This window comes from Calliphora vicina, chromosome 1 (genome assembly GCF_958450345.1).
Source record: "Calliphora vicina chromosome 1, idCalVici1.1, whole genome shotgun sequence".
In the NCBI taxonomy this organism is placed as follows: domain Eukaryota; kingdom Metazoa; phylum Arthropoda; class Insecta; order Diptera; family Calliphoridae; genus Calliphora; species Calliphora vicina.
This window is the reverse complement of record NC_088780.1, coordinates 134,622,589-134,650,087: the sequence shown is the minus strand read 5'-3', so window position 1 is coordinate 134,650,087 and position 27,499 is coordinate 134,622,589. Positions and strand designations below refer to the sequence as shown.

Genomic DNA, 27,499 nt, shown 5'->3' with positions numbered 1-27,499 from the left:
TGGTAATTATTTGAACTTTTTATTTTTTATAATTTGAAAGTAAATTCAAAAGTTATCACTAACTGTATATGTAATAAATTATGAACATATCTGACTTATAATAAAAGATATTTTTTCAAATATTTCTACTTCAAAGAATAAAACAAATTGCTGAATATTTCTTGGAACTGGAATTTCGATGTATAGATTTATTTTTTATAAAATGTAATTTAACTTAAGTCGACATAAGACGTTTTACATTATGTTGTACCAGTATGTATTTGTGTGGAAATATATTTTTATCTAAATATGTATGTTTCAGTGAGTGTTATTGTTTACATTTTGATTAAACCATTATGTGACTACCGGTCAACTTTCATTTGTTGTTAAAGTGATTATTTTTGTTTCTTCTTTTGTTTAGATTCATTTGATTTCAAAACATTGTAATTTTAAACAAAGATTTCGAATTGCTTAATGAGTTTTCAATAGAAAAACAAAGATTGATTTTTGTTATTTAAAAAGTTCTAAATAATTAAATCCAGCTCTTAAAGAAAATATTGGTAGTCTGTGAGTGCTTTTTTAATTATCCTAATAATTGAACGATTCAAACACGTTTTTGAATTCGTATATTTTTTGCAATTTTCATGCACGGTTTTTAATTAATCCTTTGTAAACAATACTATTATTACTAAGGTGTTAAAATGACGTAAATATTCATAAATACATAAATACACATTTTAATTTGTTATTGACTTTATATTGAGGTACTAAGTATATAGTAGCTTCATATCTATATGTAATGATGTAATACTACTATGTAATATACATACATATGGTGATTTCTACGAACCCGAACGCGACATTCGTACAAATATAAAATTGAAAAAAGTAAAGAAATCTTAAATTTTTTTTTTCTTATTTACATTTATCGATAGCATATTTGTAGCACTATAATTTGTGCAAAATATAGATATAATATAGATATAGATAAACATGGAATCGCGAACGATACAAAAAATATAGCTCGTTTTTCGCTGGAAAAAAATTAATTTATATTCGAATGAATAAAATGTCTCAGTTTAGAATAAAAGATTATTCGAGCAATAATTGTCGAATAATCGAATACTCGTATAATTTTATATAAATATTGAAGAAAAACTCTCTCAAAAAAAAAAAAAAACCAACTTTAAACCATTTTAAATTTCTTTGGAAACTAGTTTTGAATAATATTTTATTTATATTCGTTATTCGTTTGAATAATCAAGAAAATTTATAAAATAATCGATCACTCAAACTTTTATTGGATGAGAAATTAATATCGAATAATTGACAATCCCAATTAGTATTAAGTTTTACTTATAGATCTGTGTTTCAGCTGTTCTGATTATTAATTATTTATTTCTGTATCGTGAAAATAGTTTGATTTTTATTTACATTTGGTAACAAATGATTGAACGTAAATAGCCCGTAATATATTAAAATTTAAAGAATGTGTTTTCTTTTGCTGAATATTTTTTTTTCTTTTTGATTGAGCTTCTCAGCCGCTTTATCGAAATATTCTATATAATTTAGTAGATCTTTATTAAGTTTTCCCAAGTACTGCATTGACGATTTCCTCCTTCTTACGGCACACGTTTTACCCATTAAAATATGTATGTTATAATATGTATATAATAAAAAAAACAATTGTTTTTGATAAAGTTACATTTACGATATCGAACGAGTGTGTCACGTTTTGAATATCAAAATAAAATGTTTGGAGCGATTATTATTATCAGTAACTTTGTTTTTAGTTAAAGCAACTAAATTTGTATTTGAGCTACAAAACCGATTGCAGAGTTCAGATAAAAAACTATGATTTAGGTAACGGAACGCGACATTCAAACATGAAGAAAAAAAATTAAAAATTTACTGTTAATCGAGATGTATTTGTTTGTTGTTGATAATAAATACTAAAGAGAAAATGTAATTCAAAGTAGCTAAGATTATATATTCAATTTTCAGCATAATTTTCTCATGATAACAATTTAAGATTAGCTGAAAATGTAATATAGAATATTAAAATTAGACATTGTTTTAATATAATGTTAGAATGGACCTTTATGTGGAAATGGCCATATGTGTGCAAATGTGTCTACTCTACAGTTCCCAGTAGTGCTAGCTAAGTGTCCCAAACTAGTGATTTTACCCATCATTAGGGTCACCACTACAACATTTCCAATTTTATTTCAGAAATTTCTAATTGAATTTTAGAAATTTCCATATTTCAGAATTTTCTATTTCGCTCATTTGCTGCAACAACGTCATAACTCAAAATCCGGGTGTTTTGAACTGAGTAATACAAAATATGCATCGTTCTTTAGTCTTTCATATAGTTTTATCAGTTTTAAAAAAAGTAAATTATTTTTTGTATGAGAGTGTTTTTTTTCTCGTATATTTGACAAGTAAAAATTTGGGTTAAATACAGATTAGAATCATATTAGTATCTACTATTTAAATCAAGTTTTATTTCAGAAATCGTTGATTTGTTGAAACTTTATTTAAGAAATAGTAAAATGTCATAAAACATTCAAAGTCATTTTTCTCGAAACGACTTTTTTTGAATTATGACGTTCTTGCAGTAAATGAGCGATTTGTAATTCCATTGGTATTGGAATTTTCTGAAATACAAATGGAAATTTCTGAAATACAATTGGAAATTTCTAAAGTAAAATAGAATTAGTTATGTGACTTCCTAGGCGGAAGTCAATTACCTCTACATAAATGTGTGTTTACTCTTTGTAATTTTGCATTACAAAATTGACCTTTAAATAGACTTTAAATTGACTACACACTAAGTTACTTAGTGACGACTGACATCACGGTAGATTGCCAGTGATGTATAAAGTTACCGATTGATTTGTATCTGCATTACAAAGGATCAAATGCTCCTAAAAAGTCATGTTATAAGACAGTAAGGATAAAAGGGAGACACTGACTTGTAGTTGTAGTCAATGCAGAACTGCTGGGTTTTGATACTGCTGTAATGTATACAAAATTCTTATATTTCTTTTAATACATGCACATCAATTTGTATTGACCTTGACTTTGTCAATTGTTGTATTTAAATTGAAAAATACAACTACAAACAAAATGACATCCCATTCAATACTTTAGCAAGATTCATATGATGAGCTTCTCTATACTATATATATATTTATTATTATTGTGTATATAGTGTTGTTATTGATATGGACATTTAAGTTTTATAATGGATTCATTTTATATCTTTTGCATGTAAAACATTTATAAATTAAAATATCCTTCAATTTAATGATATGGATGTATTGTATTTACTACATAATATGATGTGGTATTGGATGTGGGATTGTATAAACAAAAATTTAATTTTAATGATTATTTATAAACTCAATTTAAATTAACTATTTTTTCTTTTTCATTTTAAATGTCTTCATTGTTTAGCGTAATACTTCTTCATGAAGATTCGCAAGCTTTTGAATTCTATATTCAAATCACTTTTTCCACTCGGGGATTTAAATCAGTGATCGGCACAAACTAATGTGGCATGAGTAAATGCATTGAAGTGGAGCATAAAACGAATTCCTTTTTACGTTTTTAAGTGTTTGAGTAGGTACCGTGAAATAGCTCCCAAATGAAATAACTCCCAATGAAATAATTCCCACCAAAAATTAAATAATTCCCAAACTTGAAAAATGAAATAACTACCGAAGGATAAAATGAAATTACTCCCAATAATCTGCGTTTTCATAATTTTAAAAATATTAGTCCCAAAAAAGCGAAATAACTCCCAATGAAATAAATCCCAATATAAATGAAATGTAATCTAAACAAGTAAGAGTGCTATATTCGGCTGTGCCGAATCTTATATACCCTTCACCAAATTATACTTCAAAATTTTAAATATTTTTAGGTAAACAAAATTTAATTTTTTTCCAATTGTTTTTTTAATTTTTTGGAAAAATTTTTTTTTACATTATTTTAAATTTTTTTTTTAAATTTTAAATGTTTTTTTTTAAATTTTAATTTTTTTTTTTTAAATTTTAAATTTTAAAATTTTATTTTGTTTTTTCAATTTTTTTTGTGAAAAAAAAATTCGGGTTCAAATTTTTTTTTCCGATTTTGACCCATTGTAGGTCCATCTTACTATGGTCCTATTTATATACGTCGTTGCAAATGGCTTTGAAATATCTATCATTAGATATCCATATTGTCTATATTGATGTCTTAGTAATCCAGATATAGGTCAAAAATAGGTAAAAAATCGAGGTTGTCTTGGTTTTTTCCTCATATCTCAGCCATTTGTGGACCGATTTTGCTGATTTTAAATAGCAAAAATCTCGAAAGCATGTCTGACAGAATTATATCTGGGGTCTTCAGAAAATTGATTTCAACAGACAGACGGACATGGCTTAATCGACTCCGCTATCTATAAGGATCCAGAATATATATACTTTATAGGGTCGGAAAAGAAAAATGTAGAAATTACAAACGGATTGACAAACTTATATATACCCTTCTCACGAAGGTGAAGGGTATAAAAAAGGAACTACAAAAGTGAAATTATTCTTCGCTTTCCAAACATTTTTTGCATTGCGAGCCTATGGCTTAGCGCAAAGTTTTACTCCTCTGGGATGTGTTAAAAACTGGCTTCACTCAGAAAATTTGTTTTGCATTGCCGGCCTTCGGCCTTGCGCTAAGGTTTTCTCCTCCGGGGTGTATCAAAATCTGGCTTTTTGATATTTCTTTCATTGTAGAAAGGTTTTATAATAATTTAGAAAACCGATTTTCATCTCGCATCATATTAAGAAATCGTTACAACCTGACAAAGGCCGACGATGTAAAAATAATCTTTTCTGAGCGAAGCCGGTTTTTGATACACCCCAGAGGAGAAAACCTTAGCGACCGGCCAAAGGCCGGCAATGCAAAACTAATTTTCTGAGTGAACACAGTTTTTGATATTTATGGGTTCTGCTTTTGCAAAATAGAACTAAGTCCTAAGTTGTATGAAAAATTTGTTGGGTGTTATTTAATTTTTTCGTGGGGAGTTATTTCATTTGGGAGTTATTTCACGGTACCGTTTGAGTAGCAATTCGATGGCATGAAACATAAAATTTGGGAAACAATTATGTACATATGGGGAATTTTATAAAATTTATTAAGAAAAGTACGTAAATTAACCCTCTAAACCGCAAACTTTAAAAAGCTGAAAAAAGTTGTCGAATAATTTTTGTTAGGGTAATTATGACCCAATAAACTCAGAACAGCCATCAGAAACTAATTTGCAAATTAAGTTTAGGAAATAGATGAGGACAAGAACAAGGTGAGGAGTGCCTCAGGTCATTGTTGCCGGTTTAGGTGTAAAAAACAATAATTATGATACGATTTTATTGAAAAACTAATGAAAAAGAACTAATAAAAAATATTTCGAATAGATCGGGCGACTAAAAGTTAGTAAAACTTTGATTTAAAAAAAAATCACACACAAAATTTCACGTGCTAAAATTATGACATCATCACTCACAAAACAGCTGACAGAACACAAACTAAAAGTCAGAATGCATTTCGGCCTTAAAAAAAATTATAATTACTTTATGAGATAATTGGTGTTTTGTAATGCATGCCTTGAGGCACTCTTGCGGGTTAGAGGGTTAAACGATTTAAACTATAGTTGCAAAGAAAAAAAATTTCCTTATAAATGATGTGTTTTTCTAAATTTCAGAAAACTTTTTTTAAGTTTCTGTGTTCTCCAGTGAAAACATTATTAGAATATAGTATAATGTATGTAATTGTAGTTCATTTTGATTTTTTATTTATTTGTGCTTTTGCAATCATAAAACAAAACCATTGAAAGTCATTTGTTTGGCATTAAATGTTAAAAAGTGGGTCACTAAGACTAAATTTCAGTTTAACCTCAACATTACTCGTTCATACAAGCTCAACAGAAATAAAAACTGAACAAAAAAAAATAAAACAACAGCTACAACCAAAAACAGTAAAACACAGAGTGATATTTTAAAGAACCATAAGAAAAGCCACTAAAAACAGAATTGTCAATTGGACGGACATAAAGACGGACCGAATATGTACTTACATGCAGATATAAACTGGCAGCAGGCAAAACCGACAAATGGCGTCAACCCGTTAGCTGTGGTTGATGTGGTGGGTATGAACAAAAAAAAAAAACGCATTCAAAAACTAAAGTCAAGTCTCTATGTTAGTACCTACAGTGTGGGGGAGAATTGTTGAAACAAAGTGAAAATAACTAACATTTCGCATGACTTTGGTAGAAATTGTTATGTTTTCAATTAAAATGTTAATTAGAAAGGATTAAATAATATCGAACTTGTTCTAAATTATATTTTAAATCAAATTTTGTGTTTTTTTTTATTTTATTTATAATCACATCCCAGCTAAAAAATATCTTGAATTTGAAAGCAGTTTGATTTCTTTTGCTTCCTTACAGCAATTCTATTCAAATAAAAGCCTTTGAATGAAGCTACAGAATTTGATTTTGGGAATTAATGGTTTAATTTTTGTAATTCCGAATTAAGATTTTAATGAATTAAGCTCAAATTGAATTGATTAATTCGATGCTCTGTTCGCACAATATTTATTTACAAATTGGCAAAGAACTGTAAACTCCTACCTGGAATTCTGACAAAGTAAAGTAATATTTTTTTGTTTTTTTCAAAAAAAAAATTTTTTGGTGAAAAAAAAATTCGGGTTAAAACATTTTTTTGGCGATTTTGTAGGTCCAATTTATAGGTCTTATATACGTCGTTGTAAAGATCTTTGAAATATCTATCAGTAGATATCCATATTGTCTACATTAATGACAGATATAGGTCACAAATCGATGTTGTCCTGATTTTTTCCTTATATCTCAGCCATTTGTGGACCGATTTTCCCAAGCCGGAAGAATTCCCGGTATATTGATGTATGAATCGTGTATGTAAGTTATTTGGGGGCTTCGGAAAGTTGATTTCAACAGACAGACAGACGGACACGGCTTAATCGACTCCGCTATCTATAAGGATCCAGCATATATATACTTTATAGGGTCGGAAAATTATATTGTGGAAATTACAAACGGAATGACAAACTTGTATATACCCTTCTCACGAAGGTGAAGGGTATAAAAATACATCTGTTGTGTGATGGATGATGAAACATATGTTCTGGGAGACTTTTCACAAGTTTCGGGTCAAGATTTTACAACAAAGAATGCCTTCAGATTTCTGGACCGATTTGGCATCATGCCACTATGTAAAAAAGGCCTTTGTTGTATTCAAACAATATTGTCAATTTTGTATCACGGGAGGTAAATTCACCAAAATATGTAAAGAACACAGGAAAGGTCTCCCAGGTCATGACCGATTTTAAGCGTAAGTGTGGACCACTTGTCCAAAAAGGTAACTATGAAATCTTTAACCCTTTTGGTACTACTGGGATAATACGTCCCAGCAATTTTCAAACTTTCGTATTTTCTTTATTTTCAATGCAATTCCTTATCTAAATAACCCCTAACCCATGTTTTAGAGTTCATTATAATATTTTAATAAAAACATAATGGTACATGTCAGCGTATTCATGCAGCTTTACAATGCATTTTACAACATTATTGAAATTTTAGCAGTTTGGAAGACGGCCGCATAGTGGTATAGCAAAAAAATAGAGGGAAATAAATCTGTAACTTCTAAGCGCTTAGTCCAATTTGAATGAAATATGGCATGCGCAAAAAGGAGTCTTGTCGAGTTCAAGTCTTGAGTTTGGAACACATGGACTCAACAGGGGCGCGGCCAGGGTATCCCAAATTAGGTCACTTCGGGTATGTTAAATTTTTAAAACGATTCTATTTCTTCGTTTGGATTCCAATTAAAAAAAAAAATAACATATAAAGAATCTCCTCGTCAAGCACTAGCTATCAATTATCTCTTATAGCTTAGGAGATATTCGTATTTGAAAATTAAATTTTCAAAATTTTTACCCACCTTGCTACAGTTTTTTGATATCAGAAGGTCCAAATATTTCCTAACTTTCTCCATTTTTATTTTATTAGTAGAAGGTATCAAAGTATTTGTTTAGTTAAAGAACTCTATATTTGTTAGAAATCGGTAAAATAAAATACTGAAAAAAATCTGTTTGAATTATTTTGAACATCGCTGTATGTAAACAACAACTAGTATTGGCTTAAAAACAATTGAACCTTTTTATTGCTCAAGCTTAAACAAGTTTTTCCCTCTGCCTTTTTATACCATTCACCTTCGTGAGATGGGTATATATAAGTTTGTCATTCCGTTTGTAATTTTCACAATATAATTTTCCGACCCTATAAAGTATATATATTCTGGATCCTTATAGTCGATTAAGCCATATCCGTCTATCTGTTGAAATCAATTTTCTGAAGACCCCAAATATCTTCGGGATCCAAATCTTCAATAATTCTGTCAGACATGCTTTCGAGAAGTTTCCTATCCACAAATGGCTGAGATATGAGGAAAAAAACAGGACAACCTCGATTTTTGACCTATATCTGAATTACTAAGTCATTAATATAGATAATATGGATATATAATGATAGATGTTTCAAAGACCTTTGCAACGACGTATATAAGACCATAGTAAGTTGGACCTACAATTGGTCAGAATCGGAAAAAATATTTTTTAACCCGAATTTTTTTTCACCAAAAAAAATTTTAAAATAACAATTCGAAAAAAAAAATTTCCAAAAAATTAAAAAAACTACTTAGGAAAAAAAAATTTTTGTTTACCTAACAATATTTAAAATTTGTATTTTGAAGTATAGTTTGGTGGAGGGTATATTAGATTCAGCACAGCCGAATATAGCTCTCTTACTTGTTTCTACTTTATTTTATTTCTGAGTTTTGTTTTAAGAATAAAAGAAATAGAAAAGAATGAGTGGAAATATAAATAATGAAAATATAAGTTGCACAAACTGCAATTAGGGATGAAAAAATAAACACTGTTGATGGCAGTAAACGCTTTTGAAAAAGAAACATGAAATATAGTATAAAAAGTTTCTACATTTATATAAGACTGGACTTAATATTGTTAATTCAGTCACATAACTAAAAAAAATTTAATAATTTTTGATTTTCTTACCAAAAATTATACTTTGGATTTGTAACAAAAAGTAGCATTTAAATACTTAATAAACATTTCAGTTAAGAGGGTTTGAAAACCCTTCATAATTGCTTCATTCAATTTAATTACAAATTATACATATGTATGTATATTTCATTTTGATTCTACTATTTCAATAGTTCACGATCTTTACTATATAATATTTCATAATTATTTGTGCCATTTATATTAATCAATACTATGGTTTTGTGGGAGAAATTTTACTTGGCCAAATATATTGCAGATAAAAAATGTGGCAAAAATGAAATATTTTTTTTTGGCAAAGCAACATAAATTATCAAAAATAATAAAAATAACAGCTTTGTAAGTAATGTTTGCTTACAATAAATAATTAAAATTGCTTGTTATCTTTGTTACACCCCAACAGTTTCATTGGAAATCACATCTACTCTGTTGCTTTAATTTAAAAATTAAATATTTAAAAACTTAAATATATATAAATGTTTGAAAATATCTGAGATTTATCTTTTCAAATGAACAAAATGGATTAAATTTTTTCTGTGGTCGTATGGACAAACTAGGTAACTCCATTTTTTGAAAACACGAGAAAACCACATTTAAAGTTTTAAACATATTTCACCAACTCCATTTTTGGACATTAAAACCGAAATTGATGTCAGTTACCTTGTTTTTTTCGAAAAATTGAGTTACCTAGTTTTTTCAAATGAACTTTTTTCAATTTATTTTTATATTTTACGGAATTAAGGCAACTTTAGTAATCGTTTGTGGTAAAACATTGACTATGTAACTAATTAGTTGGCCTATTTTTTCAAAAAATATTTTTTTTCGTTTTATTCTTATATACTTATCAAAAATAAGCTGTTTTTTTTCTTTTTTTAGGTTCAAAATACCAAAATATTCAATACTATGCATCGAAAATTAATAATTAAATTAATGAAATTATTTCATTAAATTTATGAAATTATTTCATTAAATTTATGAAATTATTTCATTAAATTTATGAAATTATTTATGATTTTTCTTCATTGATCCGATTTAAAATCATATTTATAAAGAAATTAATTTATTGCAATTATGAATTGTCTAATTAAACTATTTAAATAATTTCAATTAAAATTTGAAATTTTTCATTATTTCAATGACACATTTCAGTGGCTAAAACCACCTATGAGCATTTTCCAACAAAGGTTATCGTTAAACTACCACTTAGAATTTATTGCTTTTTTCAAACTACAAACGCGTCTCGTTTGTTATATCAATTCATATTTCCAATGAATTATATTTCATTTAGTCAAGGTAAAACATTCATTTATATCATGAAACATTTCATTGCTATAGGTTTAATGAAACATGTTTCATTAATCCAATGAAGCGCAGCATTGGTTGAATTTTAATGTAAACTTTCATCACATTAATGTCAGAATTCATTGGATTCATGCAGAAAATTATTTTAGTGTGGGTATAATACACTACGGCTAACTAGCTTATTCAAATGTCGAAAATTGTATCTTTATATTTTATTTGTGAAGTGACTATGGTCGAGATCAACAGTCCGGCTTTTATGATGAAGTGCTTCGCGAGCGAACATTTTCGGTGTGCTTTAAAGAACGACTGCTATTTAGCATATACGTATGATTCGTGACCTCTCACGATCATATAGAACTCTTTTAATTCACAGCGATCGAATTTTTTCGACCCGAGCTTATCGAACAGTGCTATCGTAAACCACATTCTTCAAATCTCATTATGCAATCCACAAAATCGACACTGTTTGGTTCCAACATTTTCCAAAACATATTCTGAGGCAGTGTTTCATTCTACATTTAACGCTTTTTCAGAATCTATGAAAACGCTGCTTGCTTAACAGTTAGCCTTTCGTTTCCAGCATGACAAAGTACCCAGTACGATGTCAACATGTTAAGAATTGTGTTCCGTCTCTGAATGAACTTGCTACCTTGTCATGCTAGAAGAAATATGTTACCAACACATATGCAGAAACGTGTACATGTGAACCTTAAGCTAAAAAGTAAACAAAGCAATGCGTGTTTTCCCAATTTGTTGTTGTAAATAAATAAGAGAAAGAATTAAACAGTATTGATTTCGCTCTGTTTTAAGTGAGAGTTGTTATAGAAACAAAGAACTTTAGTAATTTAAAGTCACAAAAATATATTTTGAAGGTGTTTTTTTTTATTTTCTGCATAAACAATTTTTCAATTTGTCAAAGGATTATAAAACAAATTTTGAATGGAAATTTTGTTTTATAAATCTGTTTATAAATATGTAATTGTACATAAGTAAATAGTTATTTTATAATATGTGCGAACTATAATTGTGACGGTTTTCAAACTTCATACGAATCAATTACTTATCACTGCATGAAGTTTAATCAAAAATGGGACGGGCCGGAAAAAATGGTGAGTCGCCTCCCATACAAAGTAAATAGTTATTTCTAAATATTTTGTGAACTATAATTGCAAGATTCTTCAAACTTGGTCCAAATGGCTCTTTTATAATTTTTCATAGTTTCACTGAAATTGTTCGGGATTGAAATAGTGAGCGTTGCAGTTCTGTAAAAGTTCTGTAGTTCTGCAGAACTATAATTGTAAAAGTGTTTAAACTTTTAGCAAATTTCTCATTACTCTGCGGAGTTTAGCTGAATATAGACGGAATTAGATTAGAGGGCATAGCTCCCAAAATGGGAGGGGTCGGATAAAGAGGTGAGTCACCTCCCATACAAAGTAATAATTGCAAGGTTCTTCAAACTTTGTCCGCTTAGCTCTCTTACCATTTTACACAGATTTACACGGGATTGGGTTGTGGCACAAAGTAAATAATTAATTTTGAATATCTGGAGAACTATAATTCTAAGGGCCATTATTACAACTTGCCTTTAAGTTCGTAATAGTAAAAGTTAACTTTAAGGGTACCTTTTTCTATTACTTAAAGTTAGCTTTTACTATTACGAACTTAAAGGCAGTTTATTACCATTCTACGCAGGTTAGCTAAAAACGAATTTATTCCTGTTCCCTGTTCGAAGTTTAGCTAAGCATGATCGGCTTAGTAGAAATGACACCTCCCTTATAAAGGAAAGTTAAAGTAAAGCATGATATTTACATAAAAGGTTTAAAAATGGGTGGGATCAGAGCAGTGGAGTGGAGTGGTATCTCCCATACAAAATTAGTTAGTTATTTTCGAATATCAAGTGAACTGTAATTGAGAGATTTACAAATTTTGTATGTGTTATTTTCGTATTTCCATTCATATTTTTTTAAATTTTACTAGGGTAGGGGTAGCGAAGTGCACCGGGTTATGCTAGTTATTTTTAAATACGCAATTTTAAAACGCAAAAAATATTAAGAATCATCGCAAGTTTATTTAAAAGGTAGTAAGCAATAAAAAGTTTATTCAAAACAAAACAAAATATTTCAAATATTTCATATGTAGGCGCTTAGAAAACAACAAAGAAATATTAAAACACAATAAATTAAAATTAAACTTGATGTTATTTTCAAACTAAAATAAATAAGCGGCATTTCAATAGCCCCTGTCTCATCTCTACTGACAAGTAATTTCTATATAGTAAAATAAGTACATACTAAAACAATAAATGCAATACATATTACTAAGGACTGAGATCGTAAAATTCTTAACACACGTTTTTTTATTAAAACTTTTTAACCCAAGTATTATTTTATTTTTGTTTTGATGAAGTTACCTTTGTAAAGCATTATATTTAATGTCAATTATATTCATTTCTTGTTAATCTGATTAAAATGAGTGACCAGAAAAAAGTGCGAACTAAAATTTTTAAGTATTTTCAACTTGGTTCTACAAAAAACAATCCATGGTCTGCAATCAAACTGTTTCCAATGTTATTAAACAGTACCGGGAGAACTTGTTCGTTGATAGAAAACCTGGTTCAGGTAGAAGGAATGGTCCACATGATGTTTCTAAAGCCCAAAAAAAATAGAAAGCATTTTCAAAAATTCTCAACACCTCCGGTAGGAAAGCAGTCCGGTTAGGTCAGTACTCGAACTATTTGGTACGAAAAGTTAAAGGCAATGCAGGTTTAAAGTGCCCTGGAGACGATCAAATAAACCCGTCAATCAGTGCATATGTGTGAGTGTCGTAAGCTTGAAGCTTTAAAGAACACGTACAAATAAATACGTCAATCACCATTTGTATTTGGACGCACTTTTCCATTATTACCAAAAATCTCGAAGAATCTGTAGTTTTTTTTTTGTTAATCAGAGACACATAATATGAATATTTTTTTTCATCCGTGAACGGCAAACACAAAGCAAATGGAATTTGATTGTCAATCATAACAGGAGACGATCAAATAATCAGTCGTCAAATAAAAAAATCAAAACTTTTTGATTTTCATCAATCATTGCCGACAACGCGTACGTGTAGCAGAAAATTAACGACTGCACACACACAACTATGTGATTGATGTGTTTAATTGATCGTCTCCAGGGCAATTAAAAGCATAGAAGGCTCAAAAAGAACTCTGCTAACAATTTAGAGGCCAAAGACAGAGCACGGAAATTGAAGTCAAATTTTTTACAAAAAATATACCTGCTGCATAATGGATGACGAAATGTACGTATGGAAAATTTTTCGCAGCTTCTGGGTAAATTTTTTTATGTTGCATATGCTTGAGGGAATGTTGAAGAAAAGTTTAGGACCCAAAGGCAGACAAAATTTCCCAAAAAGTTCTTGGTATGGCAAAGGGCTTAAAAAGGGCTCTATAAATACCGAAATTTACATCAAGGAATGTTTACAAATGACTTCTTAATTTGTGTCCACTTATTTTTGGCCTGATTTGGCATCTGTCACTATGGTAAGAAAGGTCTTGAGTGGTACAACAACAATAATGTGGTATATGTACCAAGAATTGCAATTCCTCCAAACTGCCTGGAGCTGAGGCCAGTGGAGAGATATTGGGCTCTTGTTAAAAGAGAATTGAAGAGTCCAAAAGTGTGGTAGATTTTAAAGGGAGATGGACAACCTGTTCGAACAAAGTGACATAAAGCTCTATAAAAACCATAATGGAAGGGTTTTCGAAAAAGGTTCAAAATTTCATCATTAGTGATTAGAACTATAAAAATAATTTTATTTTTGTAAATTTTAACAATAATTTCAATCAAATAAAAAAAGATTCAAAACTGTAAGTTTAGTGGTTTCATTTTTATTAACATACAGTATGGGCCATAACTAAAGCACCCCCTCAATGAATTTTTTCAAATCATAATTTGTTGAATAAAAACGGCTTTTTTGGGATGTATTTTGTATATATTTTATTAACTAATATTGTTAATGTTCATTTAATATTCATTTAGTAAAAGATAATTTTATTAAAAATTAATTTAAAATGATAAATCATATAAAAACTCAAAACGCAACGGACAAAACAAAAGCACCCCCTTATAAGATGTTTAAAAATTTGATTATCACTACATGAATTGAGTAAAAAATATTCAATTAACAGATTAGTTATTTTCTGGCTCGTTTCAAAATTTTTTAAGACTGTACGCATATCACCGGTACATTCTGCAGGTCGTTGGTGTAAAACCACACGATATGATGATTCCTTGATTAAAAGAGCAATACAAAAAGATTGTACAGCATCCGCTAGTCAAGTAAGAACAAGTTTAAGATTATGCGTTAGCGAAAGAACAATCCGTAGAAGAGTAGTAGAAGCCCGTTTATTCAGCTGACGACGAGCAAAAAACCCATTTTCATCAGCTAAGAACAAGAAAACTAGACTGAAGTTTACCAAAGCCCACATCGACTGAAGTGTCCTAAAGGGGAAGACAGTACTGTTCCCTGACGAATCCAAATACAACTTAAAAAGTTCCGCTGGAATAAGGCGTGTACGCAGACCAAAAGGAGAAAGGCTGAATCCTAAGTATTGCAAAGGAACAATTAAACATGGAGGAGGCAATGTAATGGTCTGGGGTTGCTTTTCTGGTCAAGGATTTGGGCCAAATCATAAAATTTATGAGATTATGGATCGGTTCATGTACCGTGATGTATTGAAAGATGTAATGTTGCCTTATGCCAGTGAAGAGATGCCACTTATAGGGAGCTTCCAACAGGATAACGATCCTAAGCACACCTCCAAAGTTTGTAAGACTTGGCTTCAGAGCAATAAGATTCAAGTTCTTCATTGGCCTGGTCAATCTCACGATCTTAATCCTATTGAGAACTTGTGGCACATTATTAATATGAAAATAAATCGTGAAAATTGCTGAAATAAGGATCGGCAATTTTCACGATTTATTTCATGCCGTTAAAATAGCCTGGGAAGGAATATCGAAAAACGCCATAAAAACATAAAATCTTCTATGCTAAGAAATGTTCTTGTGCCATCCAAAACAAAGGATTTGCAACAAAAAATGAATTAAATTTTTTTTTATAGTATATCCTTGAAGGGGTGCTTTAGTTTTGTCCGTTTCATTTTCTACCTTAAAATATTTTTTGATTTTAAGTTACCTCTTATAGAAAGGTTAACTTTGAAAGTATTTGTTTATCAATAATAAACATATTAACAAATGAAAATAATACATAATAGATATTTAAAACTTTGTTTTTATACAAAAAAATACTATATGAAAAAATGCACTGAGGGGGTGCTTTAGTTATGGCCATTACTGTATATGTATGTTAAAAATTTTTCGATCTCAGTCCATAAAATACACATATAATTACTAAATAATTTATATATGTACAGTAGCGAGCATAAAAAATGCAACACTATGCAATGTGATTTTCAACAGCACTGATTTTGCTCAAAAAGGTATCCTATTGTCCACATCTGCTGTTTTTATATTCTTATTGATCATAGGAAATTATTGTATGACATTTTGACCAATATTTTTTTACGTAAGGATAATTATAAAATTTTTAGTAAAAACAGTGGTAAAATTGTGCGAGCAAAAAAATGCAACTCTAAGAAAATTTACCTGATTTTTAAAATTTTGAAAAAAAAAATAATTATAAAAAATTGTTAAAAACTAAAAACTGTTACAATAAAGTAATTTACTGTTAATACTAATAAATTCAAGGATATGAAATCTACAAAGGATAATAAAATTAACGAATGATGGATTTTCCGTTCAATATGGTGAAAAAATAATATGTACCAAATTTGACCGAAATATCTTCAAAATTGCGACCTGTACTCTGCGCACAAGGTTTACATGGACAGCCAGCCAGCCAACCAGATCGACTCAGAAAGTGATTCTAAGTCGATCGGTATACTTTAAGGTGGGTGTTAGACTAATATTTTTGGGCATTACAAACATCTGCCCAAACGCTGTTTATACCCTACACCACATGGGTGGTGTAGGGTATAAACAGCAGATGTGGACAATTGGATACCTTGTTGAGCAAAATCAGTGTTGTTGAAAATCACATTGCATTTTTTATGCTCGCTACTGTATATTTATTGTTTATAGCTTAAATATTATAGTATTCGACGTTGTATTTATAAACATTGAATCCGTTTAGTTTTTAAACTTGTCTTTAACCATTTTTGTTTTCATTCACATCACCTGCTGCGGAAGATCATCACATCAGGTTTTTTTTTTTAAAATAATACAAAAAACAAACCCCGAAAACTTTCAACTACTTCTCGTATGTGTGGGATTGTGTGTTTAACTTGATCTATATGCCTATAATTGGTTTAAATAACAGGCAACACTTTTTGTTTTGGTGGTGTCGTTGTCGTTGGCTTTGAAATCGTATGAAGAGCCTCTTTTGAACCTTGTTTCACCTTGTGTCTTATCGGTCTGTCTGTCTATCTCTCTGTCTTACTTTATGTCTTCTCGTGTCTGGCCTTTGTTGCTTTTGTTTCGTGAACTGTAACAGAAAATGAATTATAATGCAATAAAAACCAAAGAAATAACGCACGCAAACGACATGAAACTGAGTAAAACAAAGGCTCAAAGAAATATCTATTTTTTTTTTGTATAATTGAAACAAAATATGAATGAATTAAAACAAAAAAATATGCTAAATAATAATTTACTGAAATACAATTGAAACGTCAAGCTGTAAGCGACAAACAATTTGGTTATTTTGTGGTGGAATAAGATTTGTGTTTGACAATTCTACTGGCGCTAGGGTTCCTAATGTACCGTACTTTTTTCATTCCCGGGAAATAATAATAATATTATCCTTTCCCTGGAGGGTATATTATTTTAGAGCTGATGTTTGTAACGTGCAAAAATATTGTTCCATCACCTAACTAAAGTATACCAATCTGCTCAGGATAATTTTCATAAATTTAATTAAATTTGGCACATACATACTTCAATATTAACCCTAGGACGAAGCCTATTGAATTTTGATAGAATCGGTCCATTATTTCTCCTAGCTCCCCAAACAAATGTCCTCTCGAAACAGGACTTATCGGTCATAAATGTCTGGTTTATATAGGTAACCACAGTTTTATATATAAATAAATCACTTTAACGAATATAAATCGCTTAACAATACATATAAGTAAACACAAATGTATTTCACATAGAAGGAAATCACTTCAAAAAAACTAAGATATCTATGTATTAAAAAATTCCCGAAATTTTCCGTGAATATTAACGAGAATTTCCGGGAAATTTTTCCTGATTAGGAACACTAACATGTCCTGAAACAGTGGACATTTAGCTTCAAAGTAGTATTTTGTGGGCAACCTACTTTTTTGGATTACATTCGCATGAAATTTAGTTTCCGCATCATGAATTGTAGAAGTTTTAAAGCATAACAGTTGAATTTTAAATGTTTCCTTAGAAGTTTAAGCATTTATATCGCCGGTAGCCCAAATTCAAATTCTACCCAACAATTAATGTACATTAGGGTGGCCCCGTTTGTATGGAGGAATAACGATGTTTCCAACTAAAATAAAATATTAGTTTGCTTGAGGTACCATTTCACAAACTGTTAGCGCTGGCGTCAGAATAAAAATGTAATTTTTTTAAGCATCATTTCGTTTGTAACACAAAAATATTTGTCGCAGATTCTAAGACGATCTAGCTAGTTCTATATTGGGTGGATGACGTGGGATTATGTTTTTTGCGGTTTATATTTTTAATAACTTATATGTCATTTTAAAGGGTAAACATCTGTCATTTATTCTCAATTAGATATTGAACATTGTAGTGTAAACAACAATGTTTTTTTTTTTCAAAAATTTCAAATTTTCTACCAACAAAGCGTTATCGGGAAGTTTTGCCTTACTTCTTTAATTTGAAAAAAGTACCCCTAAAGTGTTCCATCGGTTTCAACGTGCGAGAGATGGTTTGTGCGGTTCAGAAATTGTGATTTTGATACGGAAAGCAAATACCGCCCATGCCAGCCAAAAAAAAGTTTGAAGACCAATTGAATTAAAACTCAACAAGAGCTTGCAAAATCATTGAGAGGATTCAGCCAAAAGCAGGATTCATCCAAATTCCATACTAATTGAATCTGAGAGACTTTGAAAGACAATTTTGTATGTCTGAAATGCAGCTTCGTGCACCGAATCATTACTTGTGATGAAAAATGGATCCAATACGATTACCCGAAGCGTTAGATATCGTATGTGAAGTCCAGCCAACCAGCCGAATCGACACCAAATCCAAATATCCATGGCGCTAAGGTAATGATCTGTATGTGGTCTGACCGTCATGACAACGCTCGGCCACATGTTGCAATACCTGTTAAAAACTATATGAAGTGGTTGGGAAGTTTTGCCACATCCGTTTTATAGTCCAGACCTTGTCCCGTCCAACTATTATTTCTTTCGATCGAAGCAGAAACGTAAGAGTATCCGATATTGGATTGATTCGTTCTTGGCCTCAAATAACCCCATTTAAAAAATGGGGTTATTACATAATAGAAAGTTTATCGTTTATACATATATATTTTAGGTAAACATTTGGTAATATCAGGTCGGAAAGAAAATAGTTTTCGAAAAATTCGAACTATATTGAATTTTAAAAAACGGAAAACCCGTTTCCGTGAAATTATATGAGTTATTTTATATGATTACAATATATACATATATGTAAAAATCTTGACATTTTTGAAAAATATTATTTGAATATTTTTGGAGTTAGACGATAACATGATATCAATATTTCATATATCTTCTATGCGAAAAATATAAAAAAATCATAGAAACCTTTATGACTTTTTTAACCTTTGATCCAGATCACCAAATACGGTAGCCAGCACAAACATTTCGAGAAATGGTATCTTAATGAATAAAACTTTAATTTTAGTTGTGAACATCATCCACAACTATTTTGTTGGGGCCATCCTAATGTACACAAATCTATTAAATGGCGATGACTATAAAAAACATCGCACTTGGTTTGAAGTTAAAATTTAAATCTTTTGTAGAGGCGTTTCCAACTGCCATACATGGTTAGAGGGTGTGCATAATTTGGCAACATTGTATGTAAATCTCTGTATTTATAATTTGTAAGTTTTTATTTTTTGTAAGTAAAAAGGTTAAACGTTATGTTTTATGTTCAACTCGTGATAGCCTATTTATTGTAAAAAAAAAACTAACAAAAAACAGAGCAATGTAAAATTGTTACAAATAATTTGAATTGAAAAAAAAGAAAAACTTTCTTTTAACAACAAAATACACACAAAAGAACTTGTATATCTGGCAATTTTTTCTCAAACGGATTAAATGTGAATTTACAATGTTTATTTTTCAGATTGAATAGTTTTTAGTTTCACAGGATATTGAAATAATTTGTTTAATATTGACTATTTCCGTTTTGCAATGAAATTTACAAGTCATGCATGTTGAACTACATATTCCATTAGCCTAATGTGCAAATGCGCTAAGTCCACTTTATATACATTTTACAGAAACGGAAAAATAACGTTTATCTCTCATATTTATTTAAAATCATTTGTATTTTATTTTCCTCTAACAATTTCTTGTACTTTTCTTATCTTTCGTTTTAGTTTCCGCCATTGTTGAATACGATTACACAGCCAAGGAACCAGATGAATTGGATCTGCTCAAAGGTGATATAATACACAGTATTAAACAGATGCCAGGTGGTTGGTGGGAGGGCACGTTACAAACAAATAGCAAAACGGGCATATTTCCAGATAATTTTGTTCGTGTCGTCGATATGAATGAGGACAATACAGTTGTATTAAGGTAAGTGATAAATTAAATATTTTTTTTATTTGTTTTTTGTACAATCAGAAACATACCCAGCAAAAAAGTCAAAAATTTTATGTTTTGAGTTACAAAAAATTTATTTTGATTGATATCCAACTCGCATCCCTAATACGTTTTCAAGGAAAATATCTAAGCTTTCTTTTGAGAAAAAAATTTTTGATTTTTTTCGAAAGATTGAAGAAATATCTAAACAGTTTGGAACACATTTTGCTAAGAAAAAATTTTTACCCCCTCTAACTTAGAGAGTTCTCGGCCGATTTTGTTGAAAAATTGTGTCTGAATTACTATCCAATAGAACAAACCATGATTCAAATTTCATCCCAATCGGCAAACATCGATTTTAAAAGTTGGTTCACTTGACATGAAATCCACCATGTACATATATTCTGGATCGTTATAGATAGCGGACATACATGATTCATACATCAATATATCCGCTATAGGCCTCGTTCGGTTGCTATTTAAAAGCGAGCCCACAAATGGCTGAGATATAAGGAAAAAACAAGGACAACCTCGATTTTTTACCTATATCTGGATTACTTATGCCCAGTTTTTGACTTGTTATTTAAATACGTATTTAGTTAATTTTAACTTAAAATTAAGTTGTATTTAAATACAGTTTGAGTTTTTCAGTGCTACATAATTTGTCTTATTTAAATAAGATAAAAGTATGGTAGCACTACTAAATATCAAAAATTTATCGATAGTTTTGCTTAAAACAGCAAATACGAAGTATTTAAATATGAATTATATTTAAGTTCTATTTAAATGCGAAAATGAGTTTCTCAGTGCTTTTTTAAATGATACTTAAATGGCCGACGTTGGTCATTTAAATTCTATTTAAGTTTCATAAACTACCATATGTTTTTGACAGCTGACTTTTGTTGTTTGGTTTTTTTTTCACTCTATTGTAGTAAAAAAAAAAACAAACAACAGCGTCTTGCTAAAAAAAGCGTCTTGCAAAAACTACAATTCCGATGCGGGGCAATTGGAGCTTCTTTTGTGCATTTTCCTACCAATAATTTTATTGTTTAATAAACTTTTATTTCTTATTGGGCAAAATGTATCAATTTTTGTTTTGGTTGAACAGCTTTTTTCAGCAAAACTATCGATAAATTTTTGATATTTAGTAGTGCTACCATACTTTTATCTTATTTAAATAAGACAAATTATGTAGCACTGAAAAACTCAAACTGTATTTAAATACAACTTAATTTTAAGTTAAAATTAACTAAATACGTATTTAAATAACAAGTCAAAAACTGGGCATTAGTCATTAATGTAGACAATATGGATATCCAATAATAGCTATTTCAAAGCCCTTTGCAATGGCGTATATAAGGCAAAAATAAGTCGGACCTACAATGGGTCGAAATCGGGAAAAATATTTTTGACCCCGATTTTTTTTTCACAAAAAAAAATTTTTTTTATAAAATTTATTTTTTAGTAAAAAAATAAAAAATTAAAAAAAATCGCATAAAATTTTTTTTTAACCTTTTGTAATATTTTTTTATGTTTTGTGTATCTAAAAATATTTAAAATTTTTATTTTAAAGTATAATTTGGTGAAGGGTATATAATATTCGGCTATGCCGAATTTTTTTCTTGTTTTTTGTTATTGTATAATTTATTACACTGAGTTCCAAATTTTGGTATTGAAAATTCATACAAATTAAAATTTAAAACCTTTTTATAAAACTCTGTTCCTTGGAGAAAATTTAAAAGGTACCAACACATGGTTTATTTAATTGTTTTGGCCAACTTTCGTTTAATCCATTATAATCCTTAAATATTTCAAGTTTCATAAAATCTGAATGTATGTATGGACGATGAAAACTAAATGTCTGTTTATTATTTCCGTTTCTCTGATTTAAAAAGCTGTACAAATATAATTTACATTTAAATGATGACAGTATGCACGATATGCTTGCAATTATTGTTTGTATATTTTATAAAGTACATAATAAAAATCTGTGTTAGTAAAAAATATGTGAAAGTTAATATAAATTTTGCATTATAAAAGATAATTTAAACATTTCCTTTTCTTTACACATTACAGAGACAAATCGACGACGAGTAATCGACGCTGTAAAGTTATTTACAGTTATACGCAAGTCAACGATGACGAACTATCGCTGGCCGTGGGTGATGTCATTGAATTCCTAGGGGAGGTTAGTACAAACATCCATTCATTCATTCATTCTTTCATATAAAATAAAAAAAAAACTACAACCCTCTAATCCTAAAGATTGCATGGGTATTTCTACATAAAATAATACGAATAATAAGAACAACAACAATAATAAAAATATAACTATAACAATGTGATGATAAAAATGTTCTAATTTCACTTGTGTTTATTTTATTTAATTCTTTATTTTTTTGTTTTTTATTTGGTTCTTTCTATGCGCTGTGCTGTGCCGAACATTTAGGTCGAAGAAGGCTGGTGGCGTGGACGTTTAAAAAATAAAATTGGTGTTTTTCCTTCAAATTTTGTTAAACTTATCGAATCATCGCCCGTATTTGCCAGCAAACGGCCACCATCCACATCCACATCAAAACAAACAACTAAAAGCGCTAATAATACAGTGACTAACGCCTCATCGTCAACAGTAACTGCATCATCGTCGTCATCAATAGCCACAGCAGCCGCCGCCACAAAGAAAATAAATCGTCTTAGTTTTCATAATTCCAAAGAAGATTTACTTGCTGCCAGCACTACTACGACCAACAATTCAACAGTGGCAGCACCAATATCATCATCATTGATGCTGGGTGGTGGTGGCAGTGGCGATGATGCTGCACCCAGTTTACCACCGAAACCCCTACGAGATTACTGTCGTGTTGAATTTCCCTATGCACCACAAAACGATGATGAACTTGAGCTGAAAGTAGGTGACATTATAACCATACACAGTATGGATTTACCCGATAAGGGTTGGTGGAAGGGTGAATTGAGGGGCAAAATTGGTGTGTTTCCCGATAATTTTGTTAAGCTTATGGCTCCATCAGAAGGTAAGTTCAAATAACATTTTCTTAAAGATTTTATACAAAAACTGCAAATAATACAGTTTGTATATTTTTCTGTTTATTTTTTATTTTTATTATGTTTGTGAAAGATTCAATTTATTAATCTTTTTTCATGATATATTTAATACTTCTATTTGTTTAAATACATATTTTTTTTTATTTACTAAAGTTTGTTTTCATTTCTGTATTTCTATTTTTTGTTTTGAGTCATATGTAGAAATTTCTTTGTTTCTTTTATTATTCATAGTTCATCTTTATCATGAAAATAACCGAAACCGAAATAAATAAAATTAAATAGTTCATAACGTAATTTGACTGACTCGTATACAAAAGAAAAATTTTGTAATTTTTTAACACGTGTTGTGAATTTTCAATTACAAGCAAAAATAAATTTGTTTGTAATTCGTTGTTTTCAATTTAACAAGCGCATCACTTGTTTTACGTGTAATAACCAAGTTTGCAATTTCAACGTGTGTTTAGTTCGATTACAAATTACTGGATTAAATATTTCAAGTGCAAAATTCACCTTAAACTACATACTATGTATTTGTTTTAAATATTTAGCAGGATTTATAAAATTATACAATCAAAGCCATTTGGAATTTATAATACATGCATGCAGTTTTGAAAACGAAAATATTTGTTGTAGTTAGTCACCTTGAAATTTATTTAATTAAATAATGTTAACAAATCATAGGTATATATATTTTTTATACCCTTCAGCTTCGTGAGAAGGGTATATATAAGTTTGTCATTCCGTTTGTAATTTCTACATTTTTCATTTCCGACCCTATGAAGTATATATATTCTGGATCCTTATAGATAGCGGAGTCGATTAAGCCATGTCCGTCTGTCTGTCTGTCTGTCTGTCTGTCTGTCCGTCTGTCTGTCTGTTGAAATCAGTTTTCTGAAGACCCCAGATATCTTCGGGATCCAAATCTTCAATAATTCTGTCAGACATGCTTTCGAGAATTTTGCTATTTAAAATCAGCAAAATCGGTCCACAAATGGCTGAGATATGAGGAAAAAACCAAGACAACCTCGATTTTTGACCAATTTTTGACCTATATCTGGATTACTAAGACATTAATATAGACAATATGGATATCTAATGATAGATATTTCAAAGACATTTGCAACGACGTATATAAGACCATATTAAGTTGGACCTACAATGGGTCAAAATCGGGAAAAAAAATTTTGAACCCGAATTTTTTTTTTCAAAAAAAAAAAATTTAAAAAACCAAAAAAAAATTTAAAAAAAATTTTAAATTTAAAAAAAAAAAAATTTAAATTTAAAAAAAAAAAAATTTAAAATAAATTTTTTTCAAAAAAATGAAAAAAAACCACTAAAAAAAATTAAATTTTGTTTACCTAAAAATATTTAAAATTTAAGTATAATTTGGTGAAGGGTATATAAGATTCGGCACAGCCGAATATAGCACTCTTACTTGTTTTAAATTACAATGATTTGAAATCTCGTAAAAATTATTTTTTATATTAGACAAACCAAATCGATTATTTATTAAAAATTACAATAATAAATTGCTTCATTTATGTTCGAATTTTTCGAACTAAAATTCAATTTCGAAATTAGGTGTAAATATTAAAATATTACATAATTTAATAATTAAAATTTTAGATTTTTATAGGTATTGCATCGGAATATCGCTTTGAAAATTAGGCCCTAAATACCGACCACTGTGTCACCATTGATCTTTTTGTCAACCATTGCATAGTGGTGCAGAATCAACATTTTTTGGAAATAAATCTGGCTTTTCTAAACGGCTCAACCGATCGGGATAAAATTTGACATATTAAAAATAAACTTTCTTTAAGAACATATAACAATTTTATATTTCTCTATAAGGTATCTTAACGAAGAACATTTGATCTCTATTGGACCAGCCGTTTAGAAATGCTAGATTTATTTACAAAAATGTTTGATTCTGCCCCACTGTGCATCGGTAAACCACAACTGATCGGCATTTTCATACCAAAATGCCTGAATTTTCACTGGTTCCTTTCAGGTATAATGACCCAGTAACTCATGGACCCAGTAATAGAAACACAGATGATGCGAAAGATCTTATCGAGTAATGATCACGCAGTTACTTATTCTATTTTATGCCACTATTCTAAGGCGGCATATGTTATTATTGGTCTTATCACCACAACAAAAGGCCAGCAAGTTAATAATCTTTGATTTTAACCTTCACGTTCTATCAAAAACTCATTGGCACCGATATGTTGCTCTAATAATTAGTATTTTTGGACAAATGACTAATCCAAGTGAGGATTCTATCAAGTCCAACCCCAAGATGTTTTACAACATTCGAAAACTTGAAAGATTAGCCCTTCTAAATCAGATTTATAAGTATGAGAACTCTATGTTTGATAAATGGTACAAGAATAGTTTTGGCTGCGTTAATCCCCCGCAATACATGGTGGTTATATTCAGAATGATCTGCATTCTTTACGAATTTAAATTAGATTCGTTGAAATTGTTACATAATTTTATTATCATTCCTAATAAATCAAAAAAAAAAATTAAATCTACTTTAATATTTACACCAGGCGCGGATCCAGGTAAAATCAAATGGTTGAATTTAATTTACATTTTTCCTTTTTTATATTAAAACTTTTCGGTTTTCTGGTTTCGCGCCTGATTTACAGCCATATTCTGAACTTTATGACAGTGATAAAATCATAATAAAAATGTTTTTAAAAATAATTTTCATACAAAAATTAACAAATTTTCAATTTTGTCATTGGCAGCGTTACTGAGAGACAAAAAACCATAGAGAACATAGAGCGGAAAATCGAAAAAAAACTCAAACAAAAAAATTACTCAAAAAAAGTTATACATACGAGTGTTGTTTTTGTTTTCACGTAGTTTTTTTTACTAATACATTCTCACCACTTAGGTTTTTGACAACTGAGTTAGGTCTTTGACAGGAGAGTTTCCGCTCTATGTGTTTTCTATATGCAAAAAACCCTAAGTCTGTTGTCAAAAACAACAAAATATATTGATTTACATGTATTTTGTTGTTGTGTCAGCCATAAAATTTGGGATAAAGTATATTGTTACTCTCAGTTGGGCCTCTAGTTCTACCCTATGTTTGAGAGTATGGGGGTTAGTATAAAATTGGATCAGGCTAACTCATTTTCAAATGTCTGTAGCGAAAGTTCCTAAGAGAACATTGATAAAAATAAACAAATCTCATTAGTTTGTAGTTTCGCATAATCTTTCCTGGTATTGGCTATCAGTTTATGTGAAAAAATTTCTATCAGCCCAACCACAAAATAAAGTTTAAAGTTAATTTTTGTTAAATATCTACATAATAAGCTTCTTTTAAAACAACACAACAAAGTTTGATTTTTTGACTTTTGTGGTTAAGCTGTATAGTTTTATTATATCGAATTAAGATTTACATTTTTCGATCAGTATAGTATCATTCGCTCGAGTATTTTTCTAAAAGATATAGTTGTTCGTGATCACCCCGAACATTTCAACATGATTATGGTCGATTTTAGTTATGGCCACTGTAATTATTTATATGATTACAGCAACCATAATATGTCAATTGATTGTAGCAATCTAATATGTGGGGGAATTCATGTTTGAAATCGATGTTTTCCGATCGGGATGAAATTTACACCAAGGTTAGTTCTATTGGATAGTAATTCAGACACAATTTTCGGTACAGAACTCTCTGAGTTAGATCGGTAGAGAACTCTCTGAGTTAGTGGCCAAGCAGTCAATGCTTGAGTTACAAAATATTTATTTTGATAGGTATCTAGGTTTTTGATTTCGGAAAAAAATTTCAATTTTTTTTTTATTTTTTTAAATTTTGCTAAGAACAATAGGTAATAAGTTATATGGATGTGAAAAAAACACCTCCATGTCCAAAATGTCAAAATTTGACCCCCTCTAACTCAGAGAGTTGTTGTTGTTGTAGTAGCATAAACAATTTTACAATAATCAATCTGGGGGTTCTGCATTCTGTTCAAGTCCAAGAAATTGTGCTACTTCAACAGGATGAGTCCATAAATCCATAGGACGTAGTGAAGTAGGGTTGGCTGAACAGTTAAATATGTGGAGGGTGTCATGAGGACCCTGACCACAACCTGGGTATAAGTT

General features: G+C 29.8%; 1 protein-coding gene across 2 annotated transcripts in view; it reads left to right on the top strand.

Annotated features, from left to right (window-relative positions):
* The window catches only part of cindr (CIN85 and CD2AP related), a 78,068-nt gene that overhangs the window by 16,972 nt on the left and 33,597 nt on the right, over window positions 1-27,499 (top strand). For both annotated transcript variants that reach the window (XM_065515908.1, XM_065515909.1), the window contains exons 2-4: window positions 20,101-20,302; window positions 22,385-22,496; window positions 22,758-23,340. In XM_065515908.1, the coding sequence (XP_065371980.1) occupies window positions 20,101-20,302; window positions 22,385-22,496; window positions 22,758-23,340 (897 nt within the window). The remainder of the gene's footprint in view (window positions 1-20,100; window positions 20,303-22,384; window positions 22,497-22,757; window positions 23,341-27,499) is intronic.